Below are 17,186 nucleotides of genomic sequence, written 5' to 3' on the forward strand. Positions count from 1 at the left end.
GGCGCGCACACACCTATTCTCGCTGCTGAGAGCTGCTCTGCCGTCGCGCGCGGCGCGGTCCGCGGCGCGACACAGTCCCAAATACAATATAGCCCGCCATAGACTGAAGGCGGGCCGCGCAGCGCGACTTCCTCCCGGAGCGCGCGCGCTGCTCGCCGCCCGCCGCGCTGCCCTCCTCCCCCCGTGGACCGCGAGCCGCCGCGGCCGCTACCCAAACGACCAGCCACGTCGCCCGCCGCGGCGGCCGGCGTCGCGATCCCTTCGGTCGGCACGGTCGTCGTCGCTGATGACCTGCTCCTCGCCGAACTCACGGATGAGCTCCTTTTGCCGCTCCGTCGGCTTGACTGGCACGTCGACGTTGAAGTGGACATACCTGTTCGCACAGCCAGGCGCGTCAAGAGGCGCGGTCCCGCAGACGGCACACGTCGACGCTGAAGCGGACACGCACTGGTGGCCGCGCCCAGAGTTCGCCCGCACGCCGCGCCCCTCCATCACGCGCCGGTCGCCCGGCTGCGTACCGGGCGGCAGCTTGAGGGCCGCCTGCAGACCGTGCTCCGTGGAATGTCATGGGCGCGTCCTGGAGAGGGGATGGACAGCGCCGGGCGGCAGCTGCGGGGCCGCCTGCCCCTCAAGCGTCGGGACGACCACCCGCCCGCCCAGCACCGCCTCGGCCAGCGTGAGGCGCACCTGCGTCAAGGGCGGAGCCGCGCGTGGGTGAGAGGCAGTGTCAGAGGCAGTTCTTGGGGGCTGGTGTCTAGGGCCGTAGGAACGTCGGAGGGGTGAGTGGGGTGAGTGAGTGTGAGTGGTGCGGGTGGCTGTGCGGGGGGGCATCCCGCGCCATGACGTGGATGTCGAACCCATCCCGCACGAAGAGCTCGTGGTCCCTCACCCGCACCTAGACACCCCGAGGTGCAGCCGAGGTGTAGCCGAGGTGCGGCCGAGGTGCACCGGAGGTGCGGCCGAAGTGCGGCCGAGGTGCGGCCGAAGTGCGGCCGAAGTGCGGCCGAAGTGCGGCCGAAGTGCGGCCGAAGTGCGGCCGAAGTGCGGCCGAAGTGCGGCCGAAGTGCGGCCGAAGTGCGGCCGAGGTGCAGCCGAGGGGCGGCCGAGCTCGTGACAGCCTCCTCTCGCACCTCGATGTACAAGTCTCCCGGCCCGGCGGCGCCCGCCTCCCCCTTGCCTCGCACGCAGAGGTTCATCCCCGTGTCCACGCCCGCGGGGATAGGCACCTGCGGGACGTGGCTCGGACGTGGCTCGGACGTGGGCAGGACGGCACCCAGTGCATGTGCATACCGGGAGTGTGGAGGGCGGTCAATACTCAAGAGCGTCGCGTGAGAGCGTCGCGTGGAGGCGAGGGCTGTATCATACAGCGCATGCGGCTGCAGCAGAGACTGAACGCAGCCGAGCACGTGCCCCCTCGAGTGCCCGTTCGAGTACGGGGGCGCATCTCCCGCATCGGGAGAGCCGCACCTCTGCCGTCTCCGTCCCCTCTGCCGTCCGCCACGAGACCGACTTCTCGACTCCCACCGCGACCTGCGGGCGCGCGTGTCGTGTGGACGGTGTCGTGTGGTGGCGGTGTGGCGGTGTGGCGGTGGTGGCCGTGGTGGTGGTGTGGCGGTGTGGTGGTAAGGTGTGGCTGGCGACGTGGCTGGTGACTTGGCTTGACAGAGCGTGTGGGGATGTGGGAGCAGCGGGTGGCACACAGCGTGGCACATCTCTCGCCACGTCTCTCTCGCGGCGCAATCTCTCGGAACTCTCTCGGAAGTGTCTCGGAAGTGTCTCGGAAACCTCCTCGAGGTCGAGCACAATCTGCGTCTGCACGTCTCTCCCGCGGCGCGGCCCGCGCTGCCGCCGGCCCTGGCCGCCGAAGAGCTGCTCGAAGATGTCGTTGAGGTCGACGTTCGGGTTGTCCGACCGCCACTGGAAGCCGCCGCCGCCAGGGTGGAAGCCCTGGCCAAACCCCTGCCCAGGGCCGCCGCCGCCGCCGCCGCCGCCGAGTCCGGCGTGGCCATACGTGTCGTAGGCCTTGCGCTTCTCGCCGTCGCTCAGCACCTACGGCGAGGGGCGGCGCGAGCGCGTTGGCGGCCGTCGCCACAGCGGGCACCGGCCGTGCCGCAGCTTCCCCGGGGGCGGGCTCTGGACCTCGTAGGCCTCTGTCGCGGCTGCAAACTTCTTGGCCGCCTCCGGGTCGTTCTTGTTGGTGTCCGGGTGGTACTGCTTTGCCTTCTCGTAGTACTTTCGCTTGATCTCGCCCGTGCTCGCCGTCTTGGGCAGACCGAGCACGTCATAATAGTCTTGCGCCCGCGACACTGCAGTCGCGTGGAGCGTCCGCGCACCGAGCAAGCGCGACGAGCCGCCGCGCGGCAGCAGCGCAGCAGACAGGAGCGGCGACGGACGCGCCCTAGCTGCTAGTGACCTGCTGCCCGCGACGCGAAGGCGGGCGGGTATGCTTCTCTTGAGCATGTCGCGACAGCGAGACAGCCGCGAGTCGGACAGAGAGGTCGGACAGAGAGTACGCGACGCGGCAAGCAGATGCACTGCGAAGAAGAATTCGAGCTGCGGACTGGCACAATTTTCTTTCTTTCTTTCTGCGCACTGGCACTAACACAGGTACGCTACGAGATTTCTTGTTGGGTTTCAAAGCGACTCCCGCGAGGCCCGAGGGCTCCCGGTTGAGAGATTTTTGACAGAAATCTCTCTCATCGCAGGCGTGAAAAAAGAAACAAAGCCCCACAGGCAAGGATAGGAAACAATTGAGGTTCGTCATCCGACGTGCGAGGTGGGAACACCTGAGTGTATTCCTACAAGGGCGAAAGGGTCCCGAGACATTGCGGCACTCGCCCCTACTTCGCAAAGTCCGGCATTGGCCCGATCAGGCCCTTGGCCCAGTGATACTGGTTGAAGGCCTTGTTGCCGTCGTTGTACCTGACAATCTTCTCCATCCACTCTGGGGTGGAGAAGCTGTACGAGTACGGCCACGGCTCGCTATCGAAGGTAGGGAGGACGTATCGGAGGCCGTGGTACAGGACGGACGGCGACGTCATTGGAAAATGCGCAACCTACTCACAGGCAGCGGGGGGCGGCTCAGTGGCGTGGGCGTGCGAGTGCGACGGCTGTGATGGTCGACTCGCAAAGCCAGTGTCAAAGTCAGTGAATATGCGGCAGGACCAGAGGTAGTCGGGGGCGTCGTCGGCGGTGACTTCGATGGTGGCGACACACCCCGGCGCGTTGACGTACTGCATCTCGGACAGAATGCCCCAGTACTTGATGTTATCTGCCATCTTGCCATCCTTTATTTTTCGCTTCGAGACCCAGATGACGGGCGCCCCGGCCTTGAAGCCCGGGCTGGAAGGAGGTCGGATGAAGCCGCGGATGCTCGACCCAAAGCCTAGCGGAGGGGTGCTGGCGTCGGTGCAGAGGAGTCAGCGCGCGGCCCAAAGTGCGCACCTGTTTTGACGTTGGGCACCTTGGCTGCCGCCGCTTTGAGCTCATCGGTGACGCTCCCGGTCCAAAACTGCTGGATGTCCGTCTCTGCGCTACCAGAATAGTAGTCTGTGAGATCACACCTATTTACCGGCAGCGTGCTCTGGTGAGATTGCTGCTGTTGAGGATGTTTACTCCTGAGCGGCCATGGGGGCGGGGCAGAGTCTCACCAAGGCTTGCTCTCCTTCATCAGCTTGATGAAGCCCTCCGTGGTGTCAAACCAGAGGAATTGAACGACCGTGTCGGGCTTGTCCCTGTCGATGAAGGAGAAGCAGGCACGCACGCCGTAGTCTCCTCCCTGCGCCTCGGCAGCGAATTTGGCAAACGTCTCCGTGTACTTGGATGCATCTGCCGACTTTACCGTGCGAGAGCAAAAGATAATGACTGGTTTGGCGGCGTAAGCCTCATCGTGGCCCTCGGCTCGCTCGTCGCCGTGCACGTAGGCGAGCAGGCTCCGGCGGTAGAGGAGGTAGGCTGCGCAGGCACCGCCGACCACGACCGCGACCGCCTTCATTTGTATGTGGGACAGGCGCGTGAGCGGGTGGACGGGCGTTTCCGCGGCGGGTACCTCGTGCGAGAAGCACTGTTCCCACAGGGCAGCTGGAAGTCTTCTGAAAATCGCAGTATGGAAGAATACAAATGATGGAGGAGCAACGAGCGCCCTGGCGTGAGCCAAAGAAAGAGATACTGGAAGTACTTCCAGGGCTGGCGGCTGGGGCGCTCTTATTTTATCGCCGTGGAGCTGCAAAAAGAAAGAAAGAAAACCTGCAAACCAAACGAGGGGTGGGAGGAGGACAAGGTCCCCACCTGCACGAGCAGGATCTTGGAAGGACGATCAGGGACACAGGGGAACGGGAGTGGGGAGCGCATCGCGACACGGAGGGGGGCTGGAAAGGGTTCACCCACACGAATGATCTTGCAAAAAAAAGAAATAAAAAGCGCCGCGCACACAGGGATTTTAGCAGCACTCTTTCCTTTGCACCTGATGCTACAGAGGGCTGACACGGGAGGGGAGCCCATCGCACCACCAGGTGGAAGAGAAGAAGTGGTGGGATTTTAGGGGAGAAGTGTGAGGTGGTAGTGGTAGGTAGGTAGGTAGAAAGGTGAAGAACAGCCAGGCTCGGACTGGACACCAATGGTCCCGAACGCGGTATCCCGTGGAGCTTGCAATCCCTGCTGCCCAACCGCCATTCTCTTTGCGGGCGCGACACACCGAAGCTGGCTCTCGGTGCCGCGCTGCTATTCGCGGCTCCTCGCCGGTCTGTGGTGACGCTGCAGCAGCGTCGAGACCCTCGCGCCGACGGCCAGCTCGGCTTGGCGGCGGCGCTTCAGAACATCGTCGAGCGCGGTGAGGCGGCGACACTCGACGAAGCGCAGACGGTGCTCTCGCAAAGAGGGCACGCAGCGTCGCTGCAGAAGCTCGTGGATAGCGGGGAGGCGGCGACACTGGACGAGGCATCGAAGCTCGCCGGCCAGCGCGCACGCGCAGCTTCGCTGCAGAAGCTCGTGGACAGCGGTGAAGCGGCGACGCTGGAGGAGGCATCGAAGCTGACTGGCCAGCGCGGACGCGCAGCAGCGCTGCAGAAGCTCGTGGACAGCGGCGAGGTGGCGACGCTGGAGGAGGCATCGAAGCTAGCTGGCCAGCGTGCACTCGCAGCTTCGCTGCAGAAGCTCGTCGACAGCGGCGAGGCGGCGACATTGGAGGAGGCGCAGCAGGTTCTCTCGCGACGCGGTCATCAGGCTGCGCTCCAGGGCATGGTGGAGCGCGGCGATGCGGCGACGTTGGAGGAGGCATCGAAGCTAGCTGGCCAGCGTGCACTCGCAGCTTCGCTGCAGAAGCTCGTCGACAGCGGCGAGGCGGCGACATTGGAGGAGGCGCAGCAGGTTCTCTCGCGGAGCGGTCATCAGGCTGCGCTCCAGGGCATGGTGGAGCGCGGCGATGCGGCGACGTTGGAGGAGGCACAAGTGTTGCACTCTCAGAGAGGCCGTGCGGCAGCACTGCAAAAGCTCGTCGACAGCGGTGACGCGGCGACGCTGGAGGAGGCATCGAAGCTAGCTGGCCAGCGCGGACGCGCAGCAGCGCTGCAGAAGCTCGTCGACAGCGGCGAGGCGGCAACACTGGAGGAGGCGCAGGTGGGTTACGGCATGAACGCTGGAGTGGCCGCAGCACTCTCTGCAGGCAAGTACACCCGGTTTCCGGGCGTGCGTTGGCGCAAGGACTCGCGCAAGTGGAGAGTTCAGTTCAGCGTCGGCAGCAAAAAGATCTCGCTCGGCTCGCATGCGACCGAGGAGGAGGCTGCATTGGTGCATGACGAATATGTGCGCCGCCACGGGCTGGCCCGCCCGCTGCACTTTCCGAGGGAGGGCGAGGCGTCGAGCGGCACGTTTCGTGAGCGGCACGCCCCTCGGGAGGCCCGAGCGGGCAGCCGAGGGCCGCGCATGGCGGTGGTCGGCGACGAGTCCGAGCTGGGCGCGGCTCTGTGGACAGTTGCGCTCGTGCTCGGCGCCTACCTCAGCAGCTACGCGAGTGAGGGCTACGAGCCGCACAAGCTTTGATGGGACGCCACACTCACAGCCGCGGCGGCCAAGCTGCAGGGTGTGCTACCGACGGAAGAGGAACCGACGGAAGATGTGCCCGGTCATGACGCTGGGCTCGGAGAGTGAGAGGGCTTCTCTCGCACGAGCGCCGGCTGAGGAGGGTACTGGCCGCAACCCCGACACTTGTCTCTGTTTTTGTTACGTGCATGGGTGGGTTGGGAGATGTAGGTCGTAGCCAGGGACAGTGCATGCTCATGCACCGCAGCGCCTCTGCCCTCTCTCACATGTGAAGCGAATGTTTTTTACACACGCACCACACCGCCATGCCGCGCACCCGGCGCGCGCCACATATGAATTTGGTGTTGTATGAAGATATAGTATGAACGATGATGTCAGGTGCTCTGGGCCGGCGCGGGGCCCCCCGGAGGCACCGACCACCGTGCGCCGCGCCGCAGAGCGCAGTGCGGAAACGGGGCCCCGGCTCTATTAGTCTCTATTAGCACCGACTTCCCGATTAAGCTAGGTTAATCAGAGGGCAGATTTGGAGAGATCTCGAGGAGTACATACAGATAGACCCTCCAACCATCACAGAAAACTCCGACCTGATCGGTCGTACTGACCGCCGACAGATCACTCCAGACAGCAGACAGGCCGACGTCTGCACGCGGCCGGCCGGGCGAGAGGCTTGACACGATCCGACCCTGCGAGACCCTGACGCTGCTGCTCTAGCTATCAGCCATGCACTGCTGACTGCTGCCACAATGTGCGACCTGTGCTGGCCCACTTGGCGGCCTTCCCAGTCAGTGGTGGGGCGCAGTTCAGAGCTGTCGATGGCGCGATGCCGCACTGGTCCCACATTGGTGACACGATACCACCAAGTTTGCCGGTCCAAGAGCGAGGCACCGGCGCTGTCCTGAGAAGTGCGTGGTCCCTCTTGACTGCCCATGGCCATGCGCGCGAGGCTGTGTAGGCATAGCCTCGAGAGTGCCAGCAGCCAATCCGAGGCAGTTTGTGACGCGCATTGCGCCAGAAGCGTGCACACGATGGAAGGACACCTTCCTACTGGCCGTACGATCAGGTCGTCACTGAATGCTTGATACTAAGGCCGCGAGCTATGCAGGTGATCAATTGTCATCAATTGTGCATCATGGCACGGTCAGCTGCGCCGACAGGCTGTCGCAAGGCGTGCGTGATAGCATGGCCGCAAGTACGCCGAATTTCCCATGAAAACAAGTAAAAAATCGCCAAAAAAATCCGAAAAAAATCGGTTTGTTTTGTTTGTAAAATCGGCGCCTGCGGCGGGCCATGGGACCCCATCCCCCGCGCCGGCCCAGAATCCGGTCTATCATAGAGTAGAAGGCGGGAGGGCTACGTCCACCCAACCTACGAAGCCTTCACACTCCAGAAAAGATTTTTACAACAAAACTCCCTCGCACGACACTGGGCACGGGACTGGCGCGCACTGGCACTAACAGGAACAGGTACAGGTACAAAAAAAGAATTTAAACAAAACAACTCTCTCTCACAGCACACAGGCTCGACACAGGTGTGAACTGGCGCGTGTAGGCAAAAAAAGAAATCGAGTACCTTGATTCCCGGCGACTCCGAACCGCTCCACTTTGTTCATGCGAGCCCTCCCCTGGCGTCGCTCGTCATTCGAATCGACGCCCGCCTCGAGTCGCTCGTCAGTCACATCTCCTGTCTCAAGGCTGTGGGTGCACGAAAGCGGGCGGGAGGCGTGGGTTCTCGCCGACCATTTGGAAACGAGAGACGAGACGGCCACCGTCCGTCTCGCATGCGGTCAGACGATGAGCGTCGGGCTTGCCAAGACAGCGCGGCACAACCCGTCCCACGACGACGACTGGGATGACCCAACGTTCATGAGCGATCTCCACGAGGCGCCGCTCCTGGAGCTGCTGCGCCGCCGCTTCGGCAGGGGCGCCATCTACACGTGGGCTGGCGAGGTGCTCCTGTCCGTCAACCCATTCGAGAACATCCCTCGCCTGCACGCCCTCCCCGGATGGACCTCCGCCGTGGCCGCTGCCGCAAACCCATCCTCTCCTGCCCCGCACATCTTTGCTGTGGCAGAGCGAGCCTGGCGAAGCGCCACCTCTGCCGGCGCGGACGTGGCAATCATCGTGAACGGTGAGTCCGGAGCCGGCAAGACGGAAGCGTGTCGTCAGGTGCTGCGGTACGTGAGCCGCTGCAGTGCAGAGTGCAGAGTGGCGGCAAACGCCGCTGCAAGCACCGCGCCGGGTGCGGGCACTGGCGCCAAGCGCGAGGAGGAGGTGGCGAGGCTTGAGGCGGCCGTGCTCGACACGGCTTGCGTGCTCGAGGCGTTTGGCAACGCGCGCACTGTGCGCAACGACAACTCGAGCCGCTTCGGCAAGCTCACTTGCCTCCGTGTGGCGCGCAGCGGCGCGAGCGGCGTCGTCGCCGGCTGCCGCATCAAGACGCTGCTGCTCGAGCGCTCGCGCGTCGCGACGCACGCCCCGGGCGAACGCTCCTTCCACATCTTCTACTGGCTCCTCGAGGCGAAGGGGCTGGACCCCGCCTCATTCACGATGCTGAATGCCGCAACAGAGGCCTCCGCAGAGGAGGGCGGCGCCTCGGCCGCCTCGGCCGCCAACAACGCTGACGCCTCGAAGTTGGCCGCGGTGGAGGCGGCGCTGTCGGCGCTCGGCTTCTCCGCCGATGACATCGCCGGCGTGTGGAGCACGCTCCTCGGCCTGCTCGAGCTCGGCAACGTGCGCTTCGCCGCTGCCGACCAGGGCGGTGACCAGGGCGGTTCGGTGGTCGACGAGTCGGCGCCGCTCGAGCGGGCGGCGGCGGCGCTCGGCATCGAGGCGGGCCTGCTGGAGACAGCCCTCACCCAGCGCACGCACAGGGCGGCGGCCGGGCGCGGCTCGATTCACTCGATCCCGCTCGCTGCGTGGGAAGCGGCCGAGGCGCGCGACGCGCTGACGCGCCACCTCTACCAGCACGTGTTCGATTTCCTCGTGGCGCGGCTCAACGCGCACCTCGACCCGCCCGCCAAAGGCGGTGAGGAGGCGCGCTCCCTCATGCTGCTCGACATCTACGGCTTCGAGGACGTCGGCTCCAACTCGCTCGAGCAGCTGCTCATCAACTATGTAACGACGAGCCTAGATGCGGAACGTGTAGCAGACAACTGTCTTGTATTCCGCTGCATGCATGACAACTGTCTTGTACTCAGCTGCATGCATGACGTAGGCCAACGAGCTGCTGCAGCGCCTCTTCAACGCGCACGTCTTCGAGCGCGAGGCAGCCCTCTACAAGGCGGAGGGCATCGACGCCGCCGCCGTCTCCTACACGTCCAACGACGCCGTCCTCGCCCTGCTGTCTGCGGCGCCGTGCGGCCTGCTCCCCCTCCTCGAGGAGCAGGGCCTGCTCGGCGAGCGCGGCTCATCCGACAACTTTGCGCTCGAGGTCTTCCGCCACCACGGGCAGTCGCGCCACGTCGGCAAGCCAAAGCGGCTCTCGGCCAAGGAGGACGGCGAGCGGGTCTTTGTTGTGCGGCACTTTGCAGGCGGCATCTCTTACGACTCGCGCCGCTTCGTCGAGAAGAATGTCGAGGCGCTGCACGGCGACCTCCACAGCCTGCTGCCGCGGCTCGCCGGCTACGCGCGGGTTGTGCTCGACACGACGATGCCCGCCCCGGCGACGCCGCGCTGGTTCCGTGCGCGCTCCAACTCCAACGCGGCGTCCGCGACCACCGCCAAGATCCGCGGCAGCTTTGGCATCTCCTCCACCTTCCGGAGCCAGGCCAACGCGCTGCTCGAGACGCTCCAGAGCGGCACGCCGCACTTTGTGCGCTGTCTCAAGCCGAACAGCGCCCAGGCCGCCGCCGACTTCGACTCCGCCCTCGTGCTCGCGCAGCTGCGCTCGCTCGGCGTGCTGGAGACGGTCCGCATCCGGCGCGAGGGCTTCCCCGTCCGCACCGACTTCGCCGAGGTCTGGGCTGACTGTGCGCTGCTCGCGCCGCACGCCGCGCCTCTCCCGCCACGGGAGCGGGCGGAGGCGGTCCTCGAGCGGCTCCCGGCGGCGATGTGGCGCCTCGGGCACACAAAGGCCTTCCTGCGTGACGGCGCGCTCGAGCTGCTGCGCGCCGAGGCTGCGAGTCTGCGCACTGGCCGCGCCACCGCCATCCAGGCCATGATTCGCCGCAAACGCGCAGGCTCGCAGCGCGCGGCCCGGGCGGAGGCGCGGCGCGAGGAGCTGCGAGCCGTTGCCGCGGTGTCCGTCCAGCGGTACGCGCGGCGCAGGGCCGCGCTGGGCCAGAGACAGGCGCTGCTCGACCAGCGCGCGGCAGCCTCCCGGGCGGTGCAGGCGGCGGCCCGGAGGCGCATGGCCGCGGGAGAAGCCGACCGACGCCGTGGTGCGCGCGATCGGCAGCTGGCGGCGCTCTTCGTGCAGAGGCTAGCCCGCGGGCGCATGGCCGGGAGGGAAACCAAGCAGCGGCGCGAGGCGCGCGACCGGCAGCTGGCGGCGCTCTGCATCCAGAGGCTAGCCCGAGGCCGCTCAGCCCGCAAGCTGTGGCGCTCGGCGATGCTGCTGGCCCAGCGCGGGCAGGCGAGCCAGCGCCAGTTTCGCTTCCGGGCGGTGATGGCGAGCCGGCGCCAGTTTCGTCACGTGCTCAAGCCGCACGAGCTGGTGATGATGGCGGCGGTCGTGCGGCGCGACGAGTACACCGGCAAGGTCTCGCTTGGCCGCTGCCTCAAGGTGTCGCACCGGCAGGCGCTCGTCTTCACCTCTGCGGGACGCCTCCTCTGCACCGGCGTCGACGCGCGCTCCGTCGAGTGGGAGCAAGAGTGGTCGCCACGGCTGTCGGTGGTGATGACGGGCGGCCGGGATTTTGGCGTCACCGAGCTGCGTGCGGGGCACCGGGTCTCCATCGACGGCGTCGTCTCGCGGCCCGAGCTCAACGGCAGGAAGGGCGTCGCGAAGCGCTTCAGCGAGGCGACACACCCTCGCCACACCCTCGCCACACCCTCGCCACAGCCTCGCCACAGCCTCGCCACCCCCCCTGCCCAGGCGACGGGGCGCTTCACCGTCTCCCTCGCCGACCCATCTGACCGGGGCGAGGAGGTCGAGCTTCCGCCGGCCAACCTGGCCGTCCGCGCCGCCGACGCGCCCAAGGACTGCACGAAGTTCGTCGAGCTGCTCGGCGCGGCGGAGCGGTGGAGGTCGATCATGAGCCACGACAGCGAGGAGGCGACGCAGACGCTCATCGACAAGGCGCAGTCCTCACCCAGAGATGCCAACTCTCCTCTGCCTCGCGCTGCACCGCCACCTCCCCTCACGACTGCAACGCTCACGGCCGCCCACACCGCCTCCCTCCCCTCTCCGCAAAGGCCTCGGCGTCGGAGGCGTGCGAGCCGTCGCATATGCTGCGCATGCAGGGCGAGCTGACCAAGCGCTCGCTCTCGGGCAAGCCCGGCAAGGCGCGCCGCCGGTGGCGCAAGTCGGACATCTCGGATCATCTCGGGCCATCTCGGGGAATCTGGTTTTGCAGGCGAGCGACCGGTGGCAGAGGCGGTGGATCGTGCTGCAGGGGCGCACCATCTACTGGTTCAAGGGGAGCGAGGTTCCAAAGGGGCAGCTCGAGCTCGTCGAGGGCTCGCGCGTGTGCGAGTACGAGCAGGAGGACGCGGCGGACGCGGCGCTGCACCCCTTCACCTTGCTCGTCTCGACCGCCGCGCTGAGGCGTGCCGGCGTGCCGGGGCTGCTGCTGCAGGCGCCCGCCGCCGAGGTGCGCGCCGAGTGGATCCGGGCCGTCAGCGAGGCGCTGCCAGAGGAGCCGGTCGGGCCGCTCGCCGACTCGGACCCGCTGACCGCGTCTGTCGCGGGGAAGCTGCCCGCGGTCTTCCACCAGGCGACGGTGACGGGGCGGCTGCACAAGCGCGCGCTGCGCCACTCGAGCGAGCGCTGGACGGCGCGCTGGTGCGCGCTGCACGGCAAGACCATCTACTGGTTCAGCGGCTACTACAAGCTCAAGGGGTCGATGGAGCTGACGCGCGGCACGCGGCTGCGCGACCTGGCGGGCTCGCGACCTGGCGCGCACGCGTTCGCCGTCTCGACGCCTGAGATGGAGCGCGCCGGGCTCTTCCTCGGGCTACAGGCGTCCTCGGACGCTCAGAAGCGGGAGTGGATGAACGCCCTCGGCGCGGCGGTGGAGTCTCTCTCCGCAGTGGCTCAGCTGTGAGCATGTGTACGGCTCGGTAGCCGTGTATGCTGTATCGGCTTTACACACTGGCTGTGCAGACTCTTCAGACTCGACAGCTCGAGCCTAACCCACATGTTTACTGCCACCGATCTCAAAATACATGTCGGTGGCGCCCACCGCGCCGCCTGTCAGCAAGTGGCAGTTCCACACTGGGCATCGACACAACAGCGAACAGACGACTGACATGGCGACTGACATGGCTGAGACGACGGACTTTTCGTGCGCACAGCTTCGAAGAGGTACTTTGTCTTTCTGCCAGAGCTCACCGGTCCGGTCTGCGTATCGACCCATCCGCCATCAACTGCCGACCACTCGCTTCGTGCACGCTCACGACGCCAGGAGGCGGCTGCGCCGGGTTGAGGAGCGCGTACAACTCGGGGTTGGATGCGGCGAGCCGCTCGTTGTTAGGACGCTCCACGTAGTAGACATACCTGTGCAGCGTCGGCGAGTCACGCGACGGAACGGTGTACACATGCGGTCATAGTGGACGCACGTACCACATATAGCAGCTCAGGAAGGCGAAGGTGAGCGCTGGAGCAAGCCGGTACTGCCGCGTCCCGAAGATTCGCGCGCGAGCAGCAGCCAGCTTCTCGTCCTCGTTCATGGGTGGACGGCCCAAATCGCTGGGGAGTCGAGCGAGACGCTGCAAGCTCGTACTCGTCAGGCGCCGCGGAGAGCGAGGTTATTTTCTTTTTTCTGTTGCAGGGTTCCGGCTGTGATTTTAAACAAGACACAGAGCTCACACAGAATCACAGCGGGAGGAAAGCGGCGAGTCGCAATTCCTGGGGTCCTTGTGGCGGGCCACCCTGTCCAGAGAGGCATGAGCGTCTGAACCACAGCGTGTCCCGACTCGACTGCCGGCGTCCCAGTCCGGGGGTGTTTCTCTTCTTATCCGTTACCATGTAGAGCAACGCCGAGGGCGGGCCCTTTTCGGGCTCGGGCCGCCCTCTCGCCCGCGCCTCTGCGGGGCTCGCACGTGGTAGCGGCGGTCTGCTCACGACAGTGAGTGGGCTCTTCACGCTATCCACTGCGCCGCGGCTACGCCGCGCCCATCCAAGCCCAGGGCTTGGTCCGCCGATAACCGCATCTCGCTCTGCGCATCTCTGAGGCTACCCGCGCGCCGACTGCTACGCGCGCGGCGAGAGGCGCACCCCATCAGGGACAGGATTGAGGCCCCTGTACGAGCTCGGCAACGCCGCCGTCGTTGCCCTCCCGAGCCCTCAACACCGTGCTGCACATAGCGCAACCCGTTCTGCGCACATACCGCAGGGAGGAGTTTTCACTCAACCATCCGAGTTTCTCCTTCCTGCAGGGCGAGAGACATCGGCCTCTCTACTTCCAGGAGAACATCTACGCCACACGCTATCCCGACGGTCCACAACCCACACTGCAGTCGATCCAGCCCTCGCACTCCCCACTGGAGATCTAGCGAGGCCCCCCAGGCTGGGACAGGATTGGAGCCCCTGTGCTGCGTCTGTGGTGATATGTGGGGGACACTTTCTCCTCCCTATTCATGTCAGTGACTCGACTGCGTCGAGGGGGGGGACGTCTGAACCACAGCGTGTCCCGACTCGACTGCCGGCGTCCCAGTCCGGGGGTGTTTCTCTTCTTATCCGTTACCATGTAGAGCAACGCCGAGGGCGGGCCCTTTCGGGCTCGGGCCGCCCTCTCGCCCGCACCTCTGCGGGGCTCGCACGTGGTAGCGGCGGTCTGCTCACGACAGTGAGTGGGCTCTTCACGCTATCCACTGCGCCGCGGCTACGCCGCGCCCTATCCAAGCCCAGGGCTTGGTTCGCCGATAACCGCATCTCGCTCTGCGCATCTCTGAGGCTACCCGCGCGCCGACTGCTACGCGCGCGGCGAGAGGCGCACCCCATCAGGGACAGGATTGAGGCCCCTGTACGAGCTCGGCAACGCCGCCGTCGTTGCCCTCCCGAGCCCTCAACACCGTGCTGCACAAAGCGCAACCCGTCCTGCGCACATACCGCAGGGAGGAGTTTTCACTCAACCATCCGAGTTTCTCCTTCCTGCAGGGCGAGAGACATCGGCCTCTCTACTTCCAGGAGAACATCTACGCCACACGCTATCCCGACGGTCCACAACCCACACTCTCGCTGCAGTCGATCCAGCCCTCGCACTCCCCACTGGAGATCTAGCGAGGCCCCCCAGGCTGGGACAGGATTGGAGCCCCTGTGCTGCGTCTGTGGTGATATGTGGGGACACTTTCTCCTCCCTATTCATGTCAGTTACTCGACTGCGTCGAGGGGGGGGACGTCTGAACCACAGCGTGTCCCGACTCGACTGCCGGCGTCCCAGTCCGGGGGTGTTTCTCTTCTTATCCGTTACCATGTAGAGCAACGCCGAGGGCGGGCCCTTTTCGGGCTCGGGCCGCCCTCTCGCCCGCACCTCTGCGGGGCTCGCACGATGAGTGCCAATCTGGGGTCTCTCGACCGAGTCTATGAGTCCTGGCCGCTCCCGGTTGTGGCAGAGGTTATGCCGAAGGGGACGGGTTGGGGTAGAAGACGGGGCGGCGCGAGGTCGCGGTTGGGTCGTCGGCCATCGCCATCGCGTGCACTTGAACCAGGCGAAAAAGAGAATTCCGTTTTGCGGCCTCGTAGTGACGAGGGAGAGAGTGATTCAAGATTAGGTGATGGGCGGGTGCGTTCGTGCTCGAGATGTGTGGTTTGTGAGAGACAGGGAGAGATGTTACCAGGCGAGGCCGGCGCACGCACGCGATGAAGGCACTACCAGGGTCCTGTCAAACTAGTTTGTGCTCCGCTCAAGACACGCATTAAATTAAAAGGTGAGAAAGACACGCACTCGCAAACGAAGGTGTTCGAGACCACGCGAAGGTCGTGACACGCTTGCCGATGAAATCGCGCGCTACACCTTGGCGCTGCGCCCAAGCGGTCAAGCTCCAGTCGGAGCTCTTCTAATCTGCATCGCCACCAAAACACCACCACGGCACCTCGCTTGCCCCCTTGTCGTTCCGTCCGGCCCCTCGCAGCACGGCTCCGCTCGCGCCTCGCTCCCTCGGCTTCGCCCTGTGCACGTGCCCTGTGCTGCGCCTGACGCCTGACTGACGCCTCGCCGGCTCATCGCCTCAGGTTCGAGTCTTGTGCTTGCGGGGAATGCTCGTGTGGCTGCTCGCAGCTTCTTTTACCAATGGCGACAAGGAGGTGCCGCTTGTGCTGTCGAACGGCGCGGTCTACAACGTGACCGATGGCGAGTGCGCTGCTAACTCCGACATGTGCTTCACACCGGCGCTGACCGCCTCCAAAAACGAGGCCGCCGTGCGCGAGATCCTGTACGTGGCAGCTAGCTCTTCGAACCCTCTCACCGAGGCCAGCTTGGAGGCGTCCTTTCAGGCCATCGTCAACGACGCGAGCGACTCCTTTGATCTACGAACAGATGAAACGATGACGCTCGAGCTTACAAACGACGTGAATGTGCGTGCGCTCTCGGTCGGCCTGTATATTGGTAACATCGAGGACGTCTCGCCACATGCCTCGTCATGGCAGTTCGAGGGACGGCTGTATGTCAGGGAGATCATGCCCCGCCCGTACACGTCGCGGGAGCAAGCCATCCGAGCCATCTACCGAAACCCGGAGGCTGTGATGGATCGGCCGGACGGCACCAGTTTCGCGGACGCGGAAAATTGGGATGACAAACGTCACGCATTCGAGTGCATCCGGACCCGCTTCGCCCGCCGCCCAGCCGCTCATCACCTCCCTCCTGCGCCTCTCTCCTCTTTCACTCCCAACCCCTCCCTCTCCCAGGTGCAACAGGAATGCGCTGGACTCTGCCCGCGACCTCACTTCCGCCGATTTTGACAACGTCTTCCGCCTCGAATATGAGAATGTGCGTGGGCCTGGGCAGCAGGCGCCGCAGTACGATCCTGAAGGCCAACTCAAGGTCCGCTTTCTCGCCCTCTCTCCCGCCCTTGGCTGCCGCCTCCCCTCGGGGGCGATCCCTTCCCTCTCTGTTCGCAGTACATCAGGCTGAAGGGCGATTCGTACTCGTACCGGCCGCAGCACTCTCGGTTCCCCTTCTCGACTGAGCGCCTCAAGTTCACGCCCGCCTACCATAGATGCTGAGTGCAGACTACTCGAGAAGACACGTGTATCGGCAGTATCCAACAGCCAGGACGCTCCACGAGACCACCTCCCTCTACTCTTAGGCTCACCTCCGACTTGGAGTTCAACAACTCGAAGCTCGCCTTCAACATGCTGTGCGTCGACCCATCCTTCACGGGCTTCGCCCAACCAGACATGATCTCGTGGCCGAGTCGCGAGGTGCGCCGGGCCTTGCTCTCTGAACTAGTCTCTGAATGTGTGGGGCTCCTGCCTACCTGGAAGCTGGGTGCGGAGAGCGAGGGTTTTGTGCCCCCTGTCCTACCATTTCGTTGACTACCCTGCCTTGCCCGTCCTAGGTCGCACGCGCCTCGAGCACCACTCTCGACCTTTTCTACACGGGTGGCTTCCTGCGCAGGCCACCGTTCCTGCGAACCCTAGACGGTCTCGGTGACTCACGCATCCGCTATGGCGAACTACACCCCGTGACCCGCACGTCCACCGGCATGCTGGTGACGCCGTTGGTCGAGTTCACGATCGTGTTGACGCCAACGCGACTCGTCGGGTTCTTCATGCTGATGCCGCTGTTTGCGGCCACTCTCGCCACTCAGGTGAGCAACTAATGAACTCTCCCCGACCCCTTCCCCACATCACCCTCACCCTCTTCATTCCCCCCCCCCCCCCCCTCTCTTCTTTCCTTTTTTCTCTCCCTCTTCCTTTTCTCTCCTTCTTTTCCCTCTTTCCCCCTCTCCTCTCTCTCCTCCTGTATCCTTCCCTCCTCTCCTCTCTCCTCTCAATTTCTCTCCATATTCAACTCTCTTACTCTTCCCAAAACCATCCCCCCTCCACAA

The 17,186-nt window shown here is 65.0% G+C and overlaps 4 protein-coding genes across 4 annotated transcripts; 2 read left to right on the forward strand and 2 right to left on the reverse strand.

The window, feature by feature from the left end:
* Positions 1-207: 207 nt before the first annotated feature.
* EMIHUDRAFT_119495 (DnaJ, heat shock 40 kDa protein) lies at positions 208-2,460 on the reverse strand (the record flags this gene model as incomplete). Its single annotated transcript, XM_005767465.1, has 7 exons — positions 208-373; positions 449-540; positions 595-687; positions 1,131-1,226; positions 1,468-1,530; positions 1,786-2,049; positions 2,140-2,460. The coding sequence occupies 7 exons, from the start codon at positions 2,458-2,460 to the stop codon at positions 208-210; spliced, it is 1,095 nt and encodes a 364-aa protein (XP_005767522.1).
* A 2,155-nt stretch (positions 2,461-4,615) lies between these two features.
* On the forward strand, positions 4,616-6,036 carry EMIHUDRAFT_119497 (hypothetical protein; the record flags this gene model as incomplete). Its single annotated transcript, XM_005767466.1, has 2 exons — positions 4,616-4,708; positions 4,759-6,036. 2 exons carry the CDS (start codon positions 4,616-4,618, stop codon positions 6,034-6,036), a joined length of 1,371 nt encoding a protein of 456 aa, XP_005767523.1.
* Positions 6,037-7,898: 1,862 nt separating this feature from the next.
* Positions 7,899-12,313, forward strand: EMIHUDRAFT_431051 (hypothetical protein; the record flags this gene model as incomplete). The annotated part of the gene is made up of 6 exons (XM_005767467.1): positions 7,899-8,240; positions 8,307-9,149; positions 9,250-10,995; positions 11,071-11,274; positions 11,391-11,480; positions 11,552-12,313. 6 exons carry the CDS (start codon positions 7,899-7,901, stop codon positions 12,239-12,241), a joined length of 3,915 nt encoding a protein of 1,304 aa, XP_005767524.1. The 3' UTR covers positions 12,242-12,313.
* A 211-nt stretch (positions 12,314-12,524) lies between these two features.
* On the reverse strand, positions 12,525-12,866 carry EMIHUDRAFT_246116 (hypothetical protein; the record flags this gene model as incomplete). Its single annotated transcript, XM_005767468.1, has 2 exons — positions 12,525-12,693; positions 12,760-12,866. 2 exons carry the CDS (start codon positions 12,864-12,866, stop codon positions 12,525-12,527), a joined length of 276 nt encoding a protein of 91 aa, XP_005767525.1.
* Between the last annotated feature and the right edge of the window lie 4,320 nt (positions 12,867-17,186).

The sequence above is a fragment of the Emiliania huxleyi genome, assembly GCF_000372725.1.
Source record: "Emiliania huxleyi CCMP1516 unplaced genomic scaffold EMIHUscaffold_491, whole genome shotgun sequence".
NCBI lineage: Eukaryota > Haptophyta > Isochrysidales > Noelaerhabdaceae > Emiliania > Emiliania huxleyi.